The following is a 26,400-nucleotide window of genomic DNA, read 5'->3' on the forward strand; positions in this document are numbered from 1 at the left end:
TGTAGGAACACACAGAAAGGGCTTGCTTTTTAAGGGGGAATCCCTCTCAGGTGCCAGACAGCTCACTGTATTACTTTCTCTCTTTCTTTAGTTGACCATACTTTCTGCTAATAATATAATAAAAGGGTTTATATAATCATTAAAGTGATTTTATAAAAATCAAGGTGGCTTTATGATGTTTATGATGCATGGCAGATACAAGAAAGTGAAACATGTATGCCTAAGGGAAAACAAGCAGAAGGTTAGAAAGAGAAGCAGCAGAGAAATGAGCACAAAGTTGTCTTTCATTCAGTCTAATGTTTTCTGGTTTTCCTGATTTTCATTTTCCAAAACTTCACAATTGGCATTCCTCTTTAGATTAGGTTGGTATTTCTACTTAATTTCTAGCTTAAATTGAGTTCTTATAGCCTTGAATTTTTGTTGTTTTTTAAATTCTTGCCTGAACTAAAGACATTTGTGTTTTTTGCTGTAGTATTTAAGCTACTTCACAAAATAATTTTGATCAGTCTATAATATAGACCTATATTAAACATTCAGTGGTATCCTTCCGCTAAAAGATAGTCCCTGATTTGACAGAATGTTGCTATATGCAAATAGCAATCCACTATGGCCTACAGTGATTCCACTGGTGTAAACTGGTGTTTTAAAGGTTCGTCGTAGATATTATCGTTCGTTTTAGCTGTAGGCTATTAACCAATCATAATGCAGGACCCGCACTGTTATTTTTATATAGAGTTTACAATAAGGTTTCATTAGTTAACAACATTAGTTCAAATGAACTATAATGAACTGCACTTCTTATGTTCTTATAATGAATGTTACTGTCAAACATTAACTAATAGCCTATAAGTTGATTTGTTAGCATAATGCACTGTGAACTAACATGAACAAACAATTAATGAACAGCTGGAGTTTTATTAACTAACCTTAACAAAGATGAACAGGAACAAATGTATTGCTCATGGTGCATGTTAGTTAATACATAAACTAATATTAACATATAAAACCTTACTGTGAAGGGTCACTGTTATTTTTTAATGCACATATAGCCCAGTTACTGCGCAAAAAAAGAAAAAAAGAAAAACGTTTTAGGCCTATTTATTATTTTATTTTTATTCTAAACGTATTAATTTTTTACGTGTCAGCATAACTAGGATGTTTGACGGTTCATATAGGCTAGCTAACAACTTTTTAATTAATGTCTGTTTACTTAGCTAATGTTTGTTGTGGGCTGTTATGAATGAAGAGTTTGATTAAATCGATGCTTGTTCCAGCTGAAGAGGTTGCAAGCGCGGCTATTAAGTTTTTAACGAGGGCCCGTCAACATCTTATATTCAAACTTGAGGTTGGATTGCTTCAATAAGGGGTTAAAGGGTTAAATTTCACATGAAGCTCCAGCCAACCGCCTCCTCGAGCGCTCATCGGTGATTACCGGAGCGCGAGGGGAGGCGCATATATTCCGCAGATCAGACGAGCTCGAGACGGCATTCAGTGCGCGAGCTCCAGGGAACAAGACCCAATCCGAGCTCTTTATTCATGGATACTAACCTGGGATTGTACTTTCACTGCATGACGACCTGCTTCTTGAAGATCCAGTGTTGAGCTCTTATATGAGGTGCACGGACTCGCTAATAAACTTTTGTGAAGAATTTCTCTTAGAGTTTAATTCTATAAATTGACCTAGGCAATGCAAAAGGGTTTCTGTCTTTGGATTGATCAGGCTTGGACAGCCATGACGACCTTTTGCAAGCTAAATCATTTTTGAGATTCCTCACAGGACGTATTTGGACCAGCACCTGGAGTACCACCAGGACAGTTTGGATTCTCCTCCATAGACTTGAGCTGGTGCTTCGGGTCATTTAAAGGGAGATCTCTTCAAGGTATGGTTCTGGACTTTTTGCGCTCAGGAGCGGTTCTAAGGCTCCTACAGTCTTCATCTTTCTTATCGGGTGGAAAATTGACATTGGAAGGAGATGAGAACCTTATTCTGCTGCTTTCTGCTCCTCACCTCGCACCTTCTGCTGGTCTCTGCTGAGGTAAAGTGGAAAGATCTCACTCAAACGGACACTTGTTATGTCCACTGCAAAGTTTTGTCATACTGGTGCAGGTCAGAATTTATATAATCCATGATTATATATTGGCATACAGCTTTAAATTGAATGTCATTCTTTTACAGTGTTTTTCCTATAATGGGGTTAATAAATGATTTCAGTTCAATGAATCTCAGCTCCATATCATTCTTTATGTTTTATGGTATATCAACTCAACAATTGTGGTTGCGGGTGAACATGTGATCAGCTTTTCTCTTGAATATGTAAAGTAAAAAATATGTAAAGCGTTTTTTTTTTTAGTAATTGTACAAAATGAGTGATTGTTATAAAACATTTACATCATACGAAATAAGTGCATTTTTATATTTATTTTTATATATGATTATTGGGATATAAATATGCCTCTACAAAAAAAAAGTAACAGGGTTGACAGTTTTTGAGGGCTTTTCTAGTTCATTAGCCATTACTGACCATGTGCACAAGCTGATATTTCTCCTAATGTCCACCTTTCAGTAAACAGCTGATTTACTACACAAACCCATGGTAACAGGGTTGACTATTGAAGATCGCCCCCTACTGACAAACATAACAAAAAATTGATGAAATTATACAAAGAGGAGACGCTTGTTCGTAATTTATTCAAGATGCTGTCATTATAACTCATGCTTTTTTACGGCATTGTGCATTTTTAACGAGGGATCATTTATATAGCCTAAGAAAAAATATAAACATAAGGAGAATGATTTTTTTTTTTTGATGTTAAAAAATTTCCATGTAGGTTATAGCTACTAATGTATAAAATGCAATACTTTTTTTGTTGATGTGATAAGAAATGCCTATTCTGACTGATTTATCACCTTATGCTACTGATGCACGTTTGTCAGTGCGACGCGTAGGAACACACTTCTGTGTCGTATCAGATTAGTCGAAATCAAATGCCGAAATCCGATCTCTCTTTCTTCTTGCCGACAGAAGGAGTTTGCAATCCCTCAAGATTTCATCGACAGACTGTCCCACAGCGAAATCAACAGCATCAGCGACCTCCAGCGGCTACTGGAGGTAAATTCCCCAGGTAAATTCTGCTCATTGTCTTCTTGACACCTCAGCGGACTTTGTTCAGTTGCTAATCTCCTGGGCTCGATGGCGGGGTCTATTTACAGGTGTTTGCTGTAGTTGCCGTGTGGCTTAAGTTTATCGGCACATGTCACAAAGCCGTGAAGCTGAATTTTATGAGTGGCACAAAACAATTTAAAGGTATCGTTTATACTGGCCAATGGGTGGAGGGTCATAAATAGTTCTTTCTGTTTTTAGACTAGAGCAACGCATGTCCGGGCTTACGTCACGGCGAATGGGAAGCCAAGCCAAGTTTTCCTATACTTAAGCTGTCCACAAGTGGTTTCATTTGCCCACTATAATTTCATTTACAGTCGAGTTACCGGTAATTACACAAACAAAAAAACCCAAGACAGTATAATTTGGGGTGTGAGTGTAACCAGTCTGGTTTCTGCGGTGAGACCGTAGGTGTGCGGGGGGGAAGGGGGGAATAATGATAACAGATCATAAATACAAGCCCTCCAGGCATTTAATGTTGCAACAGTAACAATAGTAAAGAGAAATATGCTTTATGCAGGGTTGAAATCTCATGTTCTGCTACTTGTTTTCCTCCTTAGTTCTGTGTCTTCTTCAGCCTCTTTTAGTTTGGATAATATTACAGTGATCACTAACACGAGCCGTCTCTGAGTTATTTACACAGGCACTCGCAATATATCAAATGGAGGGGCTCTTTTGAAGTTTGATATAAAATATATCAACAATATCAGCTTTTAAAAACTTTTGGGCTTGTTGGGCTTTTTGTCTCCGCTGTTGGTTTGAATTAGAAGGTATTTACATGCAATGTGGGTTATTCTCACCAAGAACACCTGGTACCTGTCAAGAACATGTCTGGGTCATATTTCATTCTGAAATGGGAAAAAAAAGAGATTATTATGCTATTTAAAAAAAAAAAATATATATATATATATATATATATATTATTATTATTATTATTATTTTAATAGCAAAATAATATTTTTTTTTTATTTGACCCTGCCATATATATATATATATATATATATATATATATATATATATATATATATATATATGAAGAGTTCAGATGCAAAAGCCTCTAAGTGCCATTTGAAATTTTCTTCTAAAATGATGATTTTTATCAAGCTTGTATATTTAAGTTCAGTAATTTCACTTAAATGGCAATGAAGATTACCTATTAATTGTAATTTAAGTGAAATTACTGAACTTAAATATACAAGCTTGATAAAAATGGTCATTTTAGAAGAAAATTTCAAATGGCATTTAGAGGCTTTTGCATCTGAACTCTTCGTATATATATATATATATATATATATATATATATATATATATAATCTCATATTTGTGAATTTTGCATGCATTCATGCCACTTCAGGAAAAACTCCTTGGTTAAGCACAGTTGAAAACAAAAATCCTGTGAAAATATAATGAGAATCACCATTTAGAATATGGGAACTGCAAAATCTTGAGATGAAATATGCTAATGAAAATTTGTGCTTAATTATCATGGTAATAATGTCCAAAACTAGGCCAATTTCTTTTTCTCTTTTGCTTTTTTTGGGTGAAATGTAATGAAATGTTTGATATATTAAATATATGTGATAAATATATGATTAAATTGACAATTGTAAGATAAAATTCCTTATTTGCGTTCATTATTAAATAATAATTATCTATCTATCTATCTATCTATCTATCTATCTATCTATCTATCTATCTATCTATCTATCTATCTGTCTGTCTGTCTGTCTGTCTGTCTGTCTGTCTGTCTGTCTGTCTGTCTGTCTGTCTGTCCATCCATCTATCCGTCTATCCGTCTGTCTGTGTCCATCTATCTATCTATCTATCTATCTATCTATCTATCTATCTATCTATCTATCTATCTATCTATCTATCTATCTATCTATCTATCTATCTATCTATCTATCTATCTATCTATCTATCTATCTATCTATCTATCTATCTATCTATCTGTCTGTCTGTCTGTCTGTCTGTCTGTCTGTCTGTCTGTCTGTCTGTCTGTCTGTGTGTCTTAGCTTTAGTGCTCTAGTAATCTACATTCAACATAAATCAGGCAGTCTGACTGACACCCAAAGACTAGTAAAAGACGCCTGACGCCTGGTATCTTTTCAGATCTTTTTAAAGTCAAGACTGTTCAAAGCCGTCACATGTCAGTCAGAGAGAAAGAGAAGGACTTGGAGAAGGTTGTTTTGTTGTGTTGTTATGTTGACTGAAATCGTTTTCGTTTCTCAACTTTAACCACTCAGGAACCACACGCAAAATCATTATAAAACGCATCTCGATATTGTTGCTGTGAGTGTTTTCCTGTTTTCGGGTCATGATTAGTCTCATTTAGGAAGCAGTAGCGGGCTGTTATCCCTCAGATCAGAGCGCTAACCTCATCAACTGTCCACGCGAGGAGCGGATGATGATGAGAGGAGGAAGGCACAGATAGGCATCTCCCGCTAATGGACGGATAATTAGAGATTGTGAAAGCAGTGACAGTGATTTAGGGAGGAAACGGTGTCTCTCTCTCGGTGAGGTCATGGCGCGTGACCCCTCCGCTCACCTGGAACAGACTGCACTTGTTCTGCGCCTCCCAGCAGACTTTTAACTTCTCAACATCCATCTGTCCGCCTCTCCTGTCGCTAGCGCTTTCACATACACAAGAAAGCCCCACAGATGGAGTTTGATGAAAGGACAGCTGTCAATCCGTGAAGAGGGGCTAATGTTGTCCTTTGTAATTCATTCAGAGAAAGCACACAGAGAGAGAGAGAGAGATAGTTTGATGATAGAGGCCTAGTGGTTAAAGATCTGCACTGGTAATGCAAAGATTATAAGTTCAGAACCTGCAATTGGCACAGTTACTGGAAGAATGCTTTCATCAGTATTGTGCAGTCGTGAGGAGGGAACACAAAAGTGTCTCGCTACTGGTTGATCGTCCCTGTAATTATTGCTCTTCAAGCTAATGTGGATAAAATCACTTGGCAAATGATACTTGATGAAAATGTGTCAGTTTTACAAGGTTAGAGCGAAACGGAGTTGAAGGAATAATAGACTTATGAATGAAGTCATACTTCTGTCATCATTTAATCACGCATTTGTCTTTCCAAACCTGTATGACTTCTGGAAGAATAAGTGATGAAAAAGACATTTGAAAATGAGGGATATATATACAGTATATATATATATATATATATATATATATATATATATATATATATATATATATATATATATAGAGAGAGAGAGAGAGAGAGAGAGAGAGAGAGAGAGAGAGAGCGAGAGAGAGAGAGAGAGAGAGAGAGAGAGAGAGAGAGAGAGAATGAATATATTTAATATAGTATTAAATATATTATATAGTAAGTAAATGATACATATATTATTAAATTAACACATTTTAAGATAAAATTACATATTTGCTTTCATTAAATAATTAATAAATTATGTAATAAACAATAATTACTGATAGTATCTATCTATCTATCTATCTATCTATCTATCTATCTATCTATCTATCTATCTATCTATCTATCTATCTATCTATCTATCTATCTATCTATCTGTCTGTCTGTCTGTCTGTCTGTCTGTCTATCTATCTATCTACCTGTCTATCTATCTATCTATCTATCTATCTATCTATCTATCTATCTATCTATCTATCTATCTATCTATCTATCTATCTATCTATCTATCTATCTATCTATCTATCTATCTATCTATCTATCTATCTATCTATCTATCTATCTATCTATCTATCTATCTATCTATCTATCTATCTACCTACCTACCTGTCCGTCCGTCCGTCTATCTGTCTGTCTGTCCCTCTGTCCGTCTTTCACTTTTAAATAAATTGTATGAGACTTTTGGAAGATTTGAATTGCATTACTAAAAATGTATATCTTTGAATTGATACCACTGACAAATCCAAATAAACGAAAGAAATCCATATCAAAAGGTAAAAATGCATGATTAAATTTCAAGATTAAGTCAATATTCACTGAAAATCCCTCCAGCCTGGATCTCCAATCTCATTTGCTCATTCACATACGGATTTGAAACAACATGAATCAACATTGTTGCATTTTCTTCCAGTTCCATTCTCCACAACATGGACTGTTCCTTTGAGCGTACTTGGACAGTAGTAGCCAACAGTACTTTCCTCCATTCGGCCATCTTGTGTTTTTGAGTTTGAGAGAACAAAGTTCTTGAGTTTGACATCATAACACTGAGTTTTGATCTGAACATGAGATAAGGTGTGTTGTGCAGGATCAAATGCTGAACTCTCTCTCTCTGCGGGTCAGCGCTTACTCTTTGACTGAGTCGGAAAAACAACTTAAAAACAATGGCCTTCCATTTAGTAGGAAAGATGAGACGGACTGAGACACAGAACAGAGTGAGGCTTTTGTACACATGTCACTTGTGTTTCCTGCTTCAGGACTGTGTGTGTGGTCATGCAGTCTTTTAAGTTCAGAGAGTGTGTTTGGGTGCTGTGCTCTCTCAGCATTCCTGACGCTCCCACCCTCGTCGCTCAGAGCTGGGCGCAGTCCTTCTCACTGACCGTCACACATTAGTCAGTTTGATGTTTAACTGCATTGTATACTTGGCTAAACTAAACCAAGCTAAAATATTGAACAATATCACATAACGATCAACCTATGCCATCTTGTTAATTATATATATATATATATATATATATATATACTTACATACATACATACATACATACAGTATGCGTGTACATAGTGTATGTATATATATATATATATATATATAATTTTTATTTTTATTTGTTTTAATATTAACAAACAATTTCTGCACTATATAAATATAAATAGAACTTTTAATCTATGTGCAATCATTTTACAGTATGTATATAGTATAATTTTTTTTCTTCTTTTTTTATTTGTTTTAATTGTTCACAAATGATATATGCATTAAATGGCAAATTTATATGAATATAAATTACGTTACTTATTAAATATAAATAAAAAATTTATATAAATATAAATTATTATTTTTTCAGGATTTTATTTTTTTCACACCTTCTACCACACCGCACCGCTTATGACACTTTATAATAAAATGCAACTAGTGAACTGCCATTATTTGTTTACATGTCAATCAGACTGTCAATTTTTGTTGAGTGGTTCTTTTGACAAAATATATCATATAACATATATCATATAAATATGCTTTCAGTCTGCTCAAAGTGCAACTAGATCTATAGGAATAAAGGAAATGATGTCATGTTTCAAAGGACACGCTTGATGCTTTTGAAATCAAAATAATGATCTTCTCATTTTTTATTTTTTAATCTCTTAATCGTTACGTCACGCATGATTTTAAACCTTATTATTAATGTGAACCTTTCGTGAGCACAATGAATCGTCTAAACAGCACTTAATAACTGACCTGATTTTGTATTCAGGAGTCCCACAGTCCCGCCTCTTCTTTAAATAGCCTAAAATGTCTGTCTTACTCATTTGTACCAGGTTGTCAGGAGTTCAGATTTGTTCTTTGGGCTTGTCAGTGGTACATAAGACATTATAATAAACTTGGCAACCGCATTCAGGGCCAATATGACATGGTTCCTCCAGAAATCCATCGTGATGAATTTCCAATTAAGCTCGTGAATAAAGCAGCCATTGTTTGTGGAAAAATGAGTTTCTGGAGAAGGAAATTATTTCATGCTTTGGTGCCACTCACGGCAGTGCCATTTCGCCTCGAAAAGGCTGCGGGGCATCTACTGGAGACTTTCAATAGCCTCATTGTGGATTGATCTTGGCTTTAAAAGGGGGGAAAAGTGATTTGTCTTTTTGGCAACAAGTAACATGAAAGTTAATATGTATAACCTGTGTTTTGATGAGGTCCTGGAAATGAGGTGATCGAGAAGGTCAAACAGAAGCACCACCAGAAGAACCATCACTCATATAAGGCCGGTTCCTCAGATCTCAAGAGTCTGCAGCTGTCCCACAGACGGAAGAGGAGTGTGGGTAAGACAAACCTTCAATTTAAGAAGTATTTCGTCAATTAGTAGGCCTGGTTCTTGCTCTATGTAATCGGATATGATCAATTCTACAGTTGCTTGGCATCCATAAACAGTTCATGAACTTTTGTTGATATAATGGTTTTACTATTGCCATGGCACAACTTTAGCAGGCCTTGCATTCGTTTGTAGCAATTAACTAAAAACTATCAACCTGGGAACAATAATCTGGCACCAAACAGCAAATTTGTGCATGGGAAAGTGTATTACTACTCAGAAGTTTTGGTGTCATGAAGATGTTTTAATGCATTTGATTGGTGCAATTCAAATGTTCAGCACATAAAAAGCAGAGCATGTCAGTTTTATTCAGGAAATCCTAATGATTGGAGGGCAGCTCTTTATTTGATTGTCCGTGAGAGTATTTTGATTGGTGATACACAAACGTATCCGAGCCAGGAAATTCCAAACATTCAGAGTTCATGTCACAGCTCGCTGAACTGAACAGAGTTCACACTGGCACATAGAGCTCTGACATACACTCTTCCTTCCCTTTCACATCAATCGTGGAGTGCAGCGGTGTGTGTGTGCCTTTGTGTGCCGGGATATTTCGGCCCCTCTGTACCTCCCAATCACTCAGTCAAACGCACTGAAAAACTCTTAAGGCCTCAGAATAGCTGTGTGCCATTTTTGTTACAACAGTTGCTCTGAGTCCAAACCTCTAGATCGAACGCCGATCTCAGTCTTATTTTGGGCTAGGTAAATATTAAAAACGCTCTTTAATATTTGCCACTCTTGCAGTTTTAAGGGGCCTTTTTGTTTAGCTGGATGGCATCAGTTACAGAGAAGCTTTGGTGGTCTATACTTTATAAATGTATTCATTTTTTTTTTTGTGTAATTTATTCCTTTCACAATCTTCTGAATGGACGTTCAGTTAATTTTATAGCAAGATCCATTTTTTCCATGTTTATCATGTATTAATTATATGTATATTTACTGTATATATATATATATATATATATATATATATATGTAATTTTTTTTTTTGTAATTTATTCCTTTCACAATCTTCTGAATGGACGTTCAGTTAATTGTATAGCAAGATCCATTTTTCCATGTTTATCATGTATTAATTATATGTATATTTACTGTATATATATATATATATATATATATATGTGTGTGTGTGTGTGTGTGTATATATAATAATATGTATTAATAAATAAAGTTATCAGTGTTATACGGTATATTACTGTATATAACTGGGAAAAATGGTGATGCCATGCTACTGAATACCATTTTCTTTTTTATTATTATTATTTTTATTTTCATTTTAGTTTGCTGTGATTATGCTAAAGTCATATCTTTATTCTAGGATATTAATTTCTCCATGCAATCCTCATTTCTTGTGTTCAGTAGAGGAGGCGGTACCCGCCATGTGCAAGACACGGACAGTGATCCACGAGATCCCCCGCAGTCAAGTGGATCCCACCGCTGCAAACTTCCTAATATGGCCGCCGTGCGTGGAGGTGAAACGCTGTACAGGCTGCTGCAACACAGGCAACATGCGCTGTCACCCCTCCAAAAAACATCACCGCACTGTCAAGGTAAAAGCACTGCATCCCGAGTCCTGTGAAGTCATTTCAGTGCTATGGGGTTGATGTTGACATTATATCTGAAAGGATTAGTTTCACATTTCAAAGTTAAAATTCTGTCATTATTTACTCGCCCTCAAATTGTTGGGCGAGATATTTTGAAGAATGTCGGTAACCACACAGTTGATGTACCCCATTGACTTCCATAGCATAACTTGAGGGTGAGTAAATGATGAAATCATTTTGAAGTGAACAATTCCTTTAAAGGGATACTTCACCTGTGGAAAGATGAATGTGTATTTAAAATGAGTCATTTATGTAGAAGAAATGTGATTTTTTTTTTTTTTTAAATTTGGAGCTTCCTAGACTGAAAAAGGCCAGAAAATGTATTTTTGGCTTATGTGGATGAAAGACAACAACTCCCAGAATGCACTTGCTTCGCTGCCCTAGGAGGCCACGCCTACCGGTAACAGAGCGCAGTAGTTAAACAACAAGTCTAGGCTACTAGTGAGTCTCCGGGATTTGAGATCGCCCAAAATGTCAAAAGGTGTGCATGTAAACAATGAATAGCGACTGCAGAAAGCAAAAGCTGAACCCCGGATATTTTATGATCTTGACGGCCGGACATGTCCGGGAAAAAGAGGACGGTACCCCCTAGGGGTGGCACGGTTCACAAAACCGACGGTTCGGTTTGTATCACGGTTTTAGGGTCACGGTTTTCGGTTCTGTACGGTTCTTGTTATTTTTTCTTTTAATCTTAACACTCCAAAAATGTACTTCAGCATGTGATATATAGCTTAATTATCCACACTTTAGGATACAGTATTAAAAAAATATATATTATATTCATGCAATCATGCACAAACTGAATTTGACTTGACTTTAAGCACATTTTGGGACTATCTCAGAGGAAAGCTAGGTGAGATTTTGATACAGCAAGAGAGAAGAAATTGACATGCTTTTTGTTTATTTGGCAAAAAAAGGAGAATGTGTATCACTATCTCTACAAGAACTTGTGCATTTTTATCACAGAAAATCATATTTACACAAAGAAATTAACTTTCATGTATCAACTGCTAACTTTTGTAGCTCTTACCAAAATTCTCTTTTAAAAGAAAAGGAGAGGAACTCTTAAAACGCTGTCTTTTAAATGTCAAAACACATGAAACCTCATTGCCTATAGATAATTAAGCTATAGCAATAGCAAAGGCCATAAACATAAAGTGAAATTTAAGTTCAACCTCAACACAAAAACAGCATCAACAATGCTTCTATTCCCAGAGAGTGAGGGTAATTTTTTCCACTTAAAATTAAAGTGCAGGATTTGGAAACGTATGACTGAAGCTCTTATCTAAACATAAAGTGCCACTGTAGCGTTAATATATTAAAATATCATAACATGAAATCCAAAATGTTCCCACACACCGGACTTATACCAGACTTATAGGACGCTAGCGCATCCTCCAACTCCCTCATCTCTTGCCATTTCTCCGCGTGCCGTGACCTGCAGCGCTCCATACTCCACTTTTACTGGCTTGTTTACTAACTTGAACCGGCGCTGCACAGAGCGATCGGTAATGACATCAAATACCGCGAAAGTGAGTGACGGAGCCGTCGTTTCCCGCTCTAGTTTGATGTTATTCACCGGTCGCTCTGTGCAGCGCCGGTCCAAGTCGAACAAGTTTATGTCGCGCGAAAAGAAAACACACGTCACATACAGGCACGAGGTTACATTGCGCATGCGTCGAACCGTGAGACGCACACACGCTCCGAACCGAGACAAGCGAACCGAACGGTTCGGGTGATTTTTCATGTACCGTGCCACCCCTAGTACCCCCTACTACTCGGCTTTCTCCACAGAACAAGAGCCTGCTATCTTAGCTTCCAAAAAAGATGGCTGACACTATGTGTTCATTCTGTGAGTGAGATCCCACCCTCTATGGACGGGTTGAGAACATGCGGGACAGACCCGACTACTGACTGTAGTCTTTAGCCGCTGGCCAACAAATCCTCAGATGATGCAAAATTACGATTTTTGCGTCATCGGAGGATTTTTTCCAGACAAAAATACATAAATCTCTCGTCTCAGGGGGATATGAGGGTGGAAAGCACGGTGATTTGAGAATACTACACGTTTACTACTAATACAAAACGTACTGCTAAATCCTGAAGTATCCCTTTAAGCACCAAGACTCCAGATGTGCAGTGAAATATTTTATTTGTTGTTTAATTCTTAGACAACGTTATATTTGCTCAAACTCCAACCATCTTAGATGCAGGACAAGTGGTACAACATATGATATCACCCACAGAAATATCAGGACACACCCACTCCAAGCCACACCCCCTTTTAGTCCCACTTAAAGTCAGCATGAAACGGCAGGTGCTATAGTATTTTCTTCCCTATTGTGAGGTATGAATGAATGAAACCGCTTCTTGCACAAGAAAACGTATAGGGGCGGGACTTAAATTTTTCCATGGAATTGGTTGGATGGTTGTGGTTTGCTATTGTTGGCTCTCATGTGAGTGACAGGTTGCTCCGCCCTCCCGTCAGTTAATACATCATCAGAGAAGAGCTGCAAGTGAGTTTCTTGAGCATCAAATAATCATGATTTCGGAAGGATCATGTGACACTGAAGACTGGAGTAATGATGCTAAAAATTCAGCTTTTCCATTGCATGAATAAATGACATTTCAAAACATAAAAATAGGAAATTTTAAATTGTAATAATATTTCACAATTTTACTGTATTTTTCAGCCTTGCAATTCTGAAATTGATTTACTGCAATTTCATAACCAGAACAAAAGTGGATATTACTTAGTTGTTCAGGTGACAATTTCCGGTGAAAATTATTATGTTGGCCATACTTCCAAAAATAATAATCTGTGATTCTGAACGCCAGTATCCACACCGGCACGGGACTGACCGCCTCACACTCTCCTCAAACATCGTGTTCATCCACGCTGTGCCATGCCGAAGCACAACTCGCGTAAAGTTGATAATTCCGCGAATGATTGCAATTGCAGATTTCGAACAGAGATGGCGACAAAGAGGAAAAACGCTGGACTGTAGCTTTAAAAAAACATTACAAAATTCTTGTCAAAGTGCTTTTGAATGGCCATGAAAATGTTTTGAAACATTAATTCATAATTCACAATCTTCTTAGTGGAGATTCAGTAGATTGTATAGCACTATCCATTTTTTTTTCCACATAAAATGAATACAGATGTTAGTCTTGTAAGGTTTTTTTCCAGCACCTAGCACAGGGATAGGTCGAGAATATATAATGTGTGTTTCTTTCCAGCTATGACTGTATATATTTGAGCAAAATGCCCTTAAGAGATATATTTACCCTTCACTTACTTTTTCCTTCTCATCCTAAAAAAAGGAGCAGGTCTGCACAAGCTACCGCTGTTCAGAGCCGTGATATAAAAAAGACAGACTGTAAATAGACCTCAGTGTGTGTGTGTGTGTGTGTGTGCTTTGCCACATTTCTGCTGTACTTTGGTTCATTGCAGTGATAAGCTTGTTTCAAAGGAAACACTCCTGGGTGTGGAACATAACACCAGATAATGAGTCTATCAACACTTGCTAGAGTTAAACTTTACCTAGTCTGTCTGTCTGTCTGTCTGACTGTCTTTTGCTACATGTTCCTCTCTTTTGCAATCCTTTTATCTTTCTTCATGTTTTCTCTGGCATTTAGCCCGTCTCCCTCTCTCTTTCACAGTAGTGATTGAGCTGTTACGTAAAGTGTAACAGGAGTTGATAGCTGCTCTTTCTTCTTCTTACCAGCACAGCATATTCTTCTGATGGATTCTGTTCAAGTCTTTCACCTAAAGTTGCTTTAAGGCAACTCGGTTCACTCATCAGCCGTTCGTGTCATGCTAGTACAGCTCCTATCTGCTTGAGTTGGAACTGAAATCTCCAAACCTGTTGGCAAAGATTTAGTTTCAGTAACAGATGTCAAAACAGCAATAAAATATGACATAAATATTTCAGCTTTAGTTCAAATCAGGCTAAAATTGGCAGGTGGATCTTCTGCACATGCTTCTATCAAAAAGACATTTGGACCTTTTAACTTCCATTCTGGTGAAATATTAAGTAATATGTTTCCTCCTGTTCAGTTCATATTTGTCCAGTCTCTTTCACCTCACCTCATCTCCCCTCCTCTCTCTCTCTCGTCTACAGTCCTGGTGTTACACTACTAATGATTTTACCAGAACTGCTGTGTTGCAGTTTGTATCTATTAGCCTTGCTAAAACACACACATACACACACACTCGCATGCAAACATCATCACACATTACTACAACAGGTGCTGCAGTGGAGGACTGGGGGAGGGGAGAGGAGCTGTCGAATAAACCTCATTTTATAGTGAGGAGACTCAGATCTATGGAAGCTTGTTTCCACCACAGAATAAAAGATAAAAAAGGTAATTGGGACTTATCTCAATTCGACTTTTTTTCTCACAATTTGCGAGTTTACATCTCGCATTTCTGACTTGCGTTCAGAATTTTGAGATATAAAGCCGCAATTGCAAGTTATAAAGTCAGAATTATGTGCTATAAAGTCAGAATTGTGAGATATAAACTCGCAATTATGAGAAATAAACTCGCAATTCTCACTTTTTTTTTTCTCAAGATTTAAAGGGATAGTTCACCCCAAAATGAAAATTCTGTCAGTAATTTACTCACCCTCATGTTGTTCCAACCCCGCTCATCTTCAGAACACAAATTAAGATATTTTTGATTAAATCTGTGAGCTGGATCACTCCTCCATAGGCTTTCTTAAAGGATTGAAGCTGGTCGTCAGTGACTACAGTGGCTCAACCTTAAGTTTATTAAGCGACGAGAATTCTTTTTGTGCGACTTTGTTCAACTATTCCTTTCCTTCCCTGTGGGCCGTAAGATTTCAAGTAGTGATATTGCGCAAATCTTCTGTTTCGCACATCATACGCAGGCTCACTTTTGGCCGACGCTGGTCATGTGTGTGATGCGTGTGACGTACAACCTAGAAGCTTTGTGCAGTTTCACTACGTGAAATCTCAAAACTCTGCTCAAAACTCTGTCGCTTGATAAACCACTGTAGTCAGTCAGACTATTTTAACGATGTCTTTCATAACTTTTGGGACGGCCAGTTTCGATCCCTTAAGAAGCCTATGGAGGATTGATCTAGCTCTCAGATTTAATCAAAAATACCTTAAAGGGTTAGTTCACCCAAAAATGAAAATTCTGTCAGTATTTACTCACCATCATGTTGTTCCAACCCCGTAAGACCTTCGTTCATCTTCGGAAACACAAATTAAGATATTTAAGATATTAAGATCACTCCTGTTTATTAGTCCATAGGCTTCTTGAGGGAATGACTTGCTGGCATCGAAATGTCATGTAGTCCAAGTGACTACAGGGGCTCAATCTTAAGTTTATCAAACGTCGAGAACACTTTTGTGCGCAAAAAAAACAACAAAAATAACGACTTTATTTCAACTATTCGTTTATTTCTCCCTCTGCGTGAGTCAGGTTACTAGTTTAATAGCGTAAGCTTCTGTTGATTGTACGTCAAACGCATTACACACATGACCAGCGTCGGCCAATAGTGAGCCTACATGTGACGTAGCTTTACGCAATCACACTACGTTAACTGACTACAGGCCCATGGAGAAGGAAGTGAATAGTTGAAATAAAGTCATTAAAGACATTTTTGTTTGTTTTTTGTACAAAAAGTATTCTCGTCGTTTGATAAAGTTAAAATTGAGCCACTGTAGTCCCTTGGACTATTTTAATGATGTCTTTGATGACTTTTCGATGCCAGCAAGTGTCATTCCCTCAAGAAGCCTATGGACTAGTATGCAGGAGCGATCTTAATATCTTAAATATCTTAATTTGTGTTCCGAAGATGAACGAATGTCTTACGGGGTTGGAACAACATGAGGGTGAGAAATTACTGAATTTTAATTTTGGGGTGAACTAATATGGAAGCAAATAAGAGACATAACTATTTGAAATTTAACAGCCACTGATTACTTAGTTTTGAAATATTTTATTTTGAAAAACATTTATCTGAATTTATTTGTTTCGAATTTACCTCTGAAATTTAAACAGGCCTATGAAAATTCTTGAATTCCATTTTAAAAACCTGAATTTTGATGAACATTTTTCAATGCTTACAAATTCAGATCCAAAAAAAAAAATCATCTTACAGAATTTCAGATAAAATAGATTCAGGTTGATCAAATTCGACTGCTCAAATTCAGATCTCAAATTCAGATCTTCCATAAACTAACCGTTTAATATTTACATCTTGCAATTTTGACTTTATAATACGCAATTGGGAGTTATAAAGTCAGAATCCGTGTTGAAAAAAACAGTCTTTGGACTTTATATCAATTCCGAGAAAAGATTTTAGAATTGCGAGATATAAAGTCAGAATTGCATAACTCGCAATTGTAAGAAAAAAGGTCTTTAAAAAAAAAAAGTAAACATCAAAATGTGGTTTTAGTCCCACTGAAATCAAACTTTTAAAGTTCATGCACTTTAAAGACCCACCCCCAGAGCCGCCACATCACATCGCTGCTCATTTGCATGGAGTTGACCTCTGCTCAATGGTCACGTTGCCTCAAATTAGCAAGCATCGAGTTACTTAATTTTGCCATTTGTTTTGTCGCTGAATTATATATTTTAAGATACAGTAGTAGGTGATAAAAAGGATTGTTAAAAACTCAATTATGACAATAAATTATAAATTATGTTCAATGGTGATTTTAGGTCAGGAAATCAACTCAGAGTTTTTTTTTGACAGACTTTTAGTCTTAATGTGATTTCCTGAGGTTTTGAGGTTTCGTATCAACCCATCTCCAAATCAGCATACCTGAACTCAAACTGAGCAAATTGGAAAACGTATCCTTATCCATCAACAATGAAAAAGGCAGTGGGAGTTTCCTTGAAGTAGGAATATCTAGATCGGCATCTGAGAGCGCATGGGTGCTGTTTATTTTATTTTCATCGCTGGTTAATCAGACTGTTAAAGTTACTAAATCCGGCACACCGCTGTTCATTCCTAATCAAGAGACTAAGTGAGGATATTCCTGATTTGGAATGTTTGCAAGTGAGTGCAAGAATACAGCATGTGATGTGGTTCAAAAGGTGAGTGTTTATGTGTTTGGATGAGCTGGATTTGGATCCCTCCTTCAGAGGTTGGTATGAAGGGAAATCATACATGGTTTATTCTGGCAGGGGAAGCATGAGATGTGTTCCGAGTGTTGATTTTGGGTATTAAAGAGCCTCAAATGGCCCAGGTTAGTGAGGATACGGGCCTCATCTCTGACGCAAACGCAGAGGAAACACAAATAGTGCTAATTCGAATGAATGTGGTATTAATATAGAAAATGAAAAGAGCAGAATATTCCAAAAGACCCTGTTGTATCAGAGTGGAAAGGTTGATGTATCTGACAAAGTCGGACTCGGAACAACATAGCTCTGTTTACAGGGATACATTTACTGTAAGCTCACGTTAAAAGTGTTTCATACGTCTTTCTGTGAAGTTATATAATAATATATAACCTATAAATTGACAAAAGAAGGCAGTCTTTTAATTAAAAGTCCATTTATTTGCATTGTAAAAATTTCAATGCAAAATCATGATTGCAGTAAAGCATTTACAGTACAATGAAAGTCTATGGACATTGTAGTGGATTTGAAAAAGATTATTGAAATACTTCAATTAATTCCTCCATGAAATATGTAAATTTTACTTTTAGTGGTGGACCCATAGGTTATGTCAGCGATGCAATTTTTCTCCAACAGGCCATTCTGGCATATCATGTAAATGTTGTTACCAACTTTACATGGTCATGAATTTAAAATACAGTATATATAACTACATACATAGGATATAATTCTCTCTCTCTCTCTCGTTTGTTTGTTTTTGTTTGCAAGTGGGCTGTAATTGCCGTCACATCTATTATGTTCTTTCAATCTTTTCACTCTCTGCCTTTCAGCTGGTGTTTAGGGATGGTTTTAAAGGGCTATGACAGGAAGTGCACAGATTAGATCACCTTTTCTCCTTATCTTCATGATTGTCTGAGTGCCAGTGTGTGTGTTTTACAGCAGAGATTTCACCCACTCTTTCTGTAACTCTAGACATGCAGGTCATGAGATAAAAGTTTCCCTTATTCCCCCCCCCCCTCCCAGCAACCCTTGTTCCTGTTCAGGCCTCTCTTTGTCACTCACTCAATAAGAACGATTGCTCCCCACACCCCTCTTTCTTTTCGGGTCGCCCCACCAGTCGACTGCCTGCCATCGGACCCCCGCTCTTTCCACGGCTCTCGGTTTCGCTTTATCCGCGGCGTTTTGTCGTCAGATTTACCCACTGACAGATGTGCAGCAAAACTGCCTGTCCCCTGGCTACGTTGTCCGTTTCCCTTTGTTCCCATGCTAATTACCCATGATGCACCTCTCCTGATGCCCGTTCATTCTCTCACCCTTCCTTTATCAACCTTTCTTGCGGGGAAATCCCAATGCCAATTATCCGGATCCTGGACAATAGTCCTCACAGAGCTCAGGAGCGAGTCAGAGGGGGTTGGGGTTGCTGGAGCCGGGGCCGGATCAGATGTCACACCATTAGTGCGCTGCGCTGGGATTTCGCAGGGCTTTCATAGCGGCGTAAAGCACAGTGGTTTATAAATAGGGCTTGGAAGGGCCTCCTGAGAAACTTGGGGCTTTTTATAAAGCACATTCGAGTATGTGGGCGAGCGCATGTGTGAAGTTCAGGCATAGTCACTGTGGACTTCAAACCGAGATGCAAAGGCAATGATAAATTGAATTTGAATGGAAATATTGGGGCGGGGGGAGCAAAGGATGATGTGGGGAGTCTTTTTTTTTCTTGTTATGACCCTTTCCTGAACCCCTTACCCAACCCCCCGACTGGTTCTCAAGCCCCTCAGTGTCTGTCTCACCCATCATCCTCCGTCGCAGAACATTCTTGCACGCCACGGGCTGTTTTAGACTTGGCTCTGTAAATATAACCAAGCGCAAGAATGTCCAAGAGGAGGGAGAGGTGGGCAGCAGACAGAGGGAAAGAGGCATAAACCTGTTACCCGGTGGACAGAGCGACCGAAACTGGCCTGTCTCACTGCCTCTCGCTCCCCACCTTCATTTTGACCCTCTGTACGTTCCTCTATAGGTTTGTAGGGGTTTCCAAGTGTTGCGTCATTTGTTCCATGATGTTAAACCAATTGCACTTGCACGGTAGACTGAGTTTTTATTTGCACTCGGAGCGTCATGCATTTAGTGATTGAGTTTGAAGCCAGAAAAATACGCACAAAAACGCACAAACCTGAATGCTTTGGCCAACTCTGGAGTGTTCTGCACACTCAATGTGTATTTGGACACATTACCTTTTATTTTTACCAAATGTGCGTTCATTTATGTCTCACTTCTTACGAACTGGTCATTGAAGTAGCTCCTTGCTAAAAAGCTCTTCTTACATACAGTATATGTCAGCTTTCTTTTTAGATATGTCAGCAAATCAGCTCATCAGTATCTCTGATGAGATTATCGTGGTTAAGATTAACACTTCTCCAGTTCTGGATGTGCCAACTGGGCAGTGTGCATGAGCTGAAGCCTGGTTCAGAATACATATAATGGGCATGTAATTGAATATATGTGTTCCTCAAATCCAATGGCTCAGTGGTTCATGTAGGTTGTCTACAAACCGAAAGGTTGGTGGTTCAATCCCCGGTTCCACCTGACCAAGTGTTGAGGTGTCCATGAGCAAGACACCTAACCCCAGCTGCTCCCGACGAGCAGGATGGCGCCTTGTATGGCTGACACCGCTGTCGGTGTGTGAATGAGTGAATGTGAGGCAAATTGTAAAGCGCTTTGGTGGCCATCATTTCTATGAAAGCGGTCCATTTACCATTATACCATTTCTAAGAAAGCTAATCAAGGTCTATATGTAGGTGAGTTTAGTCAAGTTTTTGGGATAAACTCTGTAGGGCAGTGGCCCTCCAGGGTTGGATTTGAGGAACCCTGGTTTGGGGGTTTATTTAAAAAAACCAGTGTTGTAGTACTCGAGACTCGGACACATCTCGGACTCAGTCTCGAGACCATATTTTAATGGTCTTGGTCTTGTCATGGACTCGTGTCCATTTGGACTCGGAATTGACTCGTACTCGAACATTTTTTTTTTCAGGACTCGGAATTATTCCCGAGTCCACTCGAGTTCAATTAAAAATATTTTTCATGATTATTAATGTATATTAATAAAATATTTCTTTAAATTGATTGACACCCCCAGTGATTGGTGATTTTCTAGTGCGCAACTGCGCATGACAAATTGTAATAAAATTACTTTTAACACCACCTACTATGTGGCCTTTTTACCCTAAACTGATCATATTTTTTAAACTCCAAGTAAATTCAGTAAAAAAAAAAAGGATTTCTCTGAGTAAATAAAAGTAAATTAGGTAATCAACCCGACCGTCTCTGGTCTCGGACTCGACTCTCTATGGGCTCGGTCTTGACTCGGACTCGACGCTCTCTGCTCTCGGTGTCGACTCGGACTCGAGTGAGGTGGTCTCGACTACAACACTGAACAAAACTAATGTCTAACCTTATAAGTCCTTGATTAGCTGGTTCAGGTGCGTTTAATCGGGGTTGGAGCTAAACTTTGCAGGACAGTGGCCTTCCAGGAGTGGCCTTCTAAACATATACCACCCCACCATGAATATAGTCAGCCAAGCATTAGAAGAACAATGATTAGGAATATAGGCCTAAGCGTCAAAATGAGTACAACAAAAGACGTGAGTCGATCCCTGTGTAAGGCTGTGTGAGTTTAGTGGGCTTTAACTATGGAACGGGTAACTGTTTTGGGCTTATTGCCCAGAAATTGTTCTACATATTTTTCCACTGTTTCCGCCATTTGGCAGTGTTAGCTGAGCTAACTGGTCATGAAGTACCCTGTCAGGATCAGTAAGAATCTGTGCTGCTAAAACATCAAATCTGAATACCATTGATAATCATGCGTTCCAATTAAAAAAATGGGCATACGGAGCTGACATGATAACCCGTTTTTTCTCTCTTCTACCAGGTGGCGAAGGTAGAGTTTTCCTCGCGTAAGAAAGCGAAATTGAAGGAGGTGCTTGTCCGATTAGAGGATCACCTGGAATGCGTGTGCACGTCACATCATCATGTGATGGAGCATGTGGAAGCAGACGCAGGTATACATTTTCTGCATACATACTCCGAATGTTTAGCCTGATCTTTGAATGACTATTTGGCGATGAAGTGTGCAGTCTTCGGCCTGTGGCATTGTGCTGCTACCACATACAAACACACCTGTTGGTCAGTCTGCTATTGCCAAACTTCAATGTTTGCATGAGCTTGTGTTATACTGTGTTTGCCAATGATGCAATTGAAGGCATAAGAAAGGCAACAGGTGTGTGCGAATGCTGAAGCACGTAGACGTGTGTCTGAGGTTTCTCCTTCAGGTTCAACAGGTTTTTCCTTTCGTGTGCCGAGATAAAAGGATTGGAAGCTCATAAGGCTCAAATATTTATGAAGTGCAATTACAGTCTGTTTTACACCTCCCCGAGGCCATAAATTCTTTCTTTCTTTCTTTCTTTCTTTCTTTCTTTCTTTCTTTCTTTCTTTCTTTCTTTCTTTCTTGCTTTCTTTCTTTCTTTCTTTCTTGCTTTCTTGCTTTCTTGCTTTCTTTCTTTCTTTCTTTCTTGCTTTCCTTTTTTCTACTCAACCAATCTCTGCCCATCATCTGCTTGAACTCTTCCCCAAACTTGTGTTTCCAGGCCCACTCACAGTTAAAAAAGGTAAAAAACGGAAACACAGAAAGCATGCAGTGGCAGCACAGATCAACAAGGATATTCAATAAAAGTCAAACATTTCCTTACACTCCGCGGACCAAAATATCCTCCAGGTAGGACAGCTGTAGGCAGAACCGCTGCCACTTCTCAACCAATCATTAGCATGATCCAATCAGGAGAAGGAGAGAGACGTCCAATCAGAGTCACGCAACACTGAACTAGAGACGTTTGCACTTTGCTGTTTTCGCTTTGCTGCATGTGTCACGGGTTTGTCTGTTTGATGCCACACTCAGAAAAAAAGGTACAAAAGCTGTCACTGTGGTGGTACCTTTTCAAAAGGTACACTTTTGTACCTAAAGGGTGCATATTGCTACCTTAATGTACATATTAGCACCTGAAATGTTCATAATAGCACCTAAAATGTACATAATACCACCTAAAATGCACATATTAGCACATAAATATCCATATTAGCACCAAAAATTTACATATTAGCACCCAAAATGCACATATTGCCACCTAAAATGCACATAATAGCACCTAAAATTTACATATTAGCACCTAAAATGCACATATTAGCACCTAAAATGTATATATTAGTACCTAAAATGTACATAATAGCACCTAAAATGCACTTATTAGCACATAAATATCCATATTAGCACCAAAAATGTACATATTAGCACCCAAAATACACATATTGCCACCTAAAATGCACATAATAGCACCTAAAATGTACATATTAGCAGCTAAAATGAACATATTATCACCTAAATGTCCATATTAGCACCAAAAATTTACATATTAGTACCTAAAATGCACATATTACCATCTTAAATGCACATATTAGCACGTAAATGTCCATATTAGCACCTAAAATGGACAAAAGTTTACCTTTTGAAAAGGTACTACAGCCCCAGTGACAGCTTTTGTACCTTTTTTTCTGAGAGTGCACTTATTCATGAAATCAAATTGTGTTCACCATCTATATAATTTAGCTCTGTTCTAAAACCAAGTGAGCTGCCTTGCTGTCTTTTGCCTTCTGGCAACTACCTTTTAAGGCGACATCGTAACTGAAATGGAAGTGACTTCTTTTGGAAAGCTTTTCAACTATGCAGAAACTCGACTCCAATTTAATCCAATAGATTATCGTATTGTTAGCATAGCCCTTTTTAAAGACACATTAGCAGTGAATTCAATAAAAGTACTTTGCTTTCTTCGTGAGGGATCAAGTAAAGCATCATATGTTTTTTTCTTAAAAAACATTTTCATACCTTTTGAAATAGCCTTTTTTCAACAGTGTGTCTATGATACCTAAAAATGCTGTCTAGCTAGGCAGCTCACTAGGTTTTTGGAAAAGAGTTTGCGTGTTTGTGTATGAAAATGTGTGGATTGATGGTTTGGTGAACTTGATCACAAAGATTGTGTCTTTCACATTGGTCTTTCTTTCTTAAATTTGCACAGCCCGCCTGATAACCCTCATTAAAATCACTGTGTGGTGGATATGTGTCACCCAAACACAAACCGCATGTCTTACTAAGGAACAAATCACAGTCTTAACTTAAAAAAAAAAGCAATTGCTTGTTGACAGCTGTTTTGTTTTCTTTCTCTCCCTCCAGTGGACATGAGGTGAAAACGCATCATACGAGCGATTGAAAGACAACAGTGGCTGCGTAAAACTTCGGGGGGGACTTCGACCTCTGAATTCTGACCCTACTGACCCCATTGCTGTTCAAAAGAAAAGATACTGTTTCCAGAGGAACATTGTACACAAACACAACACCAAAGGTGCTTTCTATGTACTCTGTCAAACACTGAAGACAAACAAGATTGGTATTCAGTTAATTATTAAGTGGTCAAACACTGGGCAGGAACGATGTTTGTGTCGTCTCTCTGTTGTTTATGTACGCAACTCTCGTAAAGGTCAAAGATGAGGAGAAAGTCTTTTGGAGAACACTAAGTAGAGACCATGAACTTCACATGCTTGGGTTGGGATGCGCTCAAGCGGGAGTCCTCGAAGGATGAACTAACTCAGTGGACTCAAAAAGAGGAAGAACATAAGGGATGTACTGTCATATAACCTTGCTAACGTGGAAGACGCTATTTTCTGATATTCTCTACCTTCGTCCTTTTGGGTCCAGAACATTTGAACTGCTATTTCCAATGTGCCTAGAAAGCTCTGTCCTTCCGAAGATTTCAACTGCCTGTCCGTGAACAAAGACTTACAGAAGACTTACTTCATTATGCCAGAATAAAGTATTTATGTATGCGATCTCTCCTTCTCACCCTCTCCGTTTCTCAGTCCAATGTGAGAGGAGCTCATCTTCTTTGATCTGCAAGTATTAGCAGTATCATTTTCTCAATATATCATTTCATTCTTGCTTATAATTTACTGCATATCTCAAAACTAGGTTTTTGTCCTGGAAATATGTGTCGTGGGAAGACATGTGCAAGAGATAGTTGTGGAAAGATGCTTTATTTTTGTTAAAATATATTTATAATGCTAATGTAGAATCAAGCAGGAAGTATGTTTATGTATTCAGTTATTGTGGTGTAATGGTTGTATGATGGGACGAGATGACCCTATGCTACTCGGTATCAACAGGTTGGCCATCACACATGTTCGATGGCAGTCATAAGATGTTAGTTCATCATTTCCTCCTTTACTCGCCGTAACACAATAGTTAATGCTAACATACAAACATAGACAAAGGTCATTCAAATAACCAATAAACACTTACCTTAGGTATGAAGCTTTGTAATAAATAAACAGATCGAAAAAAATAAAAAATACAGAGTACATTTTTATCATATTCACACACTTAAAGACACCAGAAATGTCAGATTCTGTTATTTCGATTTTTGAATGACATACCATTCACGTTGGGCCTCAAATTCCCAGTTTCAGTATAAATTGTTCATTCTTATGTCTTAAATTTACATTATAATTGAAGGTTTATGTAGAAATGTAATTATTTTCCCCTCGATATACACAGAAATGCTCTCACTGCTTGTGAATGAAGACTGTTGGCTATGAAAAATGTTTGTTATGCTGCCGATTGTATGGATTACACCATTAAACTGAGTGTGATTACATGCACAAACTTACACTGATTATTAATAATCAGACAATGCGCACAATCATGTAAATAACTCAAAGGGATAGTTCACTTTGAAATTAATTTTTGGTATGTTTTATCTTACCTCAAGGGCATCCAAGATGTAGGTGTCTTTGTTTCCACAGCATTTTCAATTTTGATATTTTTAGGTCAAACCGTTCTTGTCTGTCAGTCATATAATGGAGGTCTATGGTCACCACCTCAAAGAGCATGCACAGAGAAGTCCAAATTAAACATGATTTAATGACTCGTAAATGTAAGTACACATTGATGGCCTAAGACACGAAACGAGCGGTTTGTGAGAGAAAACGAACAGTATTTATATCGTTTTTACCTCTTGTAACCACAGCCACGTCCAAGTGATCTCAAAATTTCAAAATTGAAACAAAGTCATCTACATCTTGGATGCCTTTGAGGTAACCTAAAACATACCAAAAATTAATTTCAAAGTGAACTATCCCTTTAAAACAGTCCTTTCCCAATGGAAGAACTGAGTTTTAAGAAAAACCCGATTGCCATATCTAGATTTTTGCCTAAGACTCTGTTTTCACAACACCTTTAACTCTCGTCTGGCGACTCATTTTGTGCTCACGTCTGTTCACATTTTGACGTCAAAATCCTTTAATATCATAAAGGGGGTTTGTTGTGCATGTAAACAAACACAATGTTTCTTGGGCAGCAAAATGTTAGATGGTGTTTAACAGAAACCTAAGAGATGAGTTTGTGCGCTGAGATCTCCG

General features: G+C 37.9%; 1 protein-coding gene across 2 annotated transcripts; it reads left to right on the plus strand.

Annotated features, from left to right (window-relative positions):
* Positions 1-1,095: 1,095 nt before the first annotated feature.
* On the plus strand, positions 1,096-25,713 carry pdgfab (platelet-derived growth factor alpha polypeptide b). 2 transcript variants are annotated; one of them, XM_039662792.2, is made up of 7 exons: positions 1,096-2,036; positions 3,024-3,123; positions 9,011-9,136; positions 10,543-10,733; positions 21,812-21,941; positions 22,527-22,654; positions 24,161-25,713. In XM_039662792.2, the coding sequence occupies exons 1-6, from the start codon at positions 1,974-1,976 to the stop codon at positions 22,607-22,609; spliced, it is 693 nt and encodes a 230-aa protein (XP_039518726.2). In that variant the 5' UTR covers positions 1,096-1,973; the 3' UTR covers positions 22,610-22,654; positions 24,161-25,713. The 2 variants fall into 2 exon arrangements, with proteins under 2 accessions (XP_039518726.2, XP_039518727.2); XM_039662793.2 differs by lacking the exon at positions 22,527-22,654 and having other exon boundaries at positions 1,100-2,036; positions 24,161-25,707.
* The last annotated feature ends 687 nt before the right edge of the window (positions 25,714-26,400 follow it).

Source organism: Pimephales promelas, chromosome 3, assembly GCF_988280905.1.
Source record: "Pimephales promelas chromosome 3, fPimPro1.hap1.1, whole genome shotgun sequence".
NCBI lineage: Eukaryota > Metazoa > Chordata > Actinopteri > Cypriniformes > Leuciscidae > Pimephales > Pimephales promelas.

What these genes read in the sequence shown, in the direction of transcription:
- pdgfab (XM_039662792.2), top strand. Translation starts at nt 1,974, where the DNA reads ATGAGAACCTTATTCTGCTGCTTTCTGCTCCTCACCTCGCACCTTCTG. An exon ending in TTCTGCTGGTCTCTGCTGAG is followed by an intron (nt 2,037 to 3,023) that starts GTAAAGTGGAAA and finishes TCTTGCCGACAG; the next exon opens with AAGGAGTTTGCAATCCCTCA. An exon ending in ACTGGAGGTAAATTCCCCAG is followed by an intron (nt 3,124 to 9,010) that starts GTAAATTCTGCT and finishes TGTTTTGATGAG; the next exon opens with GTCCTGGAAATGAGGTGATC.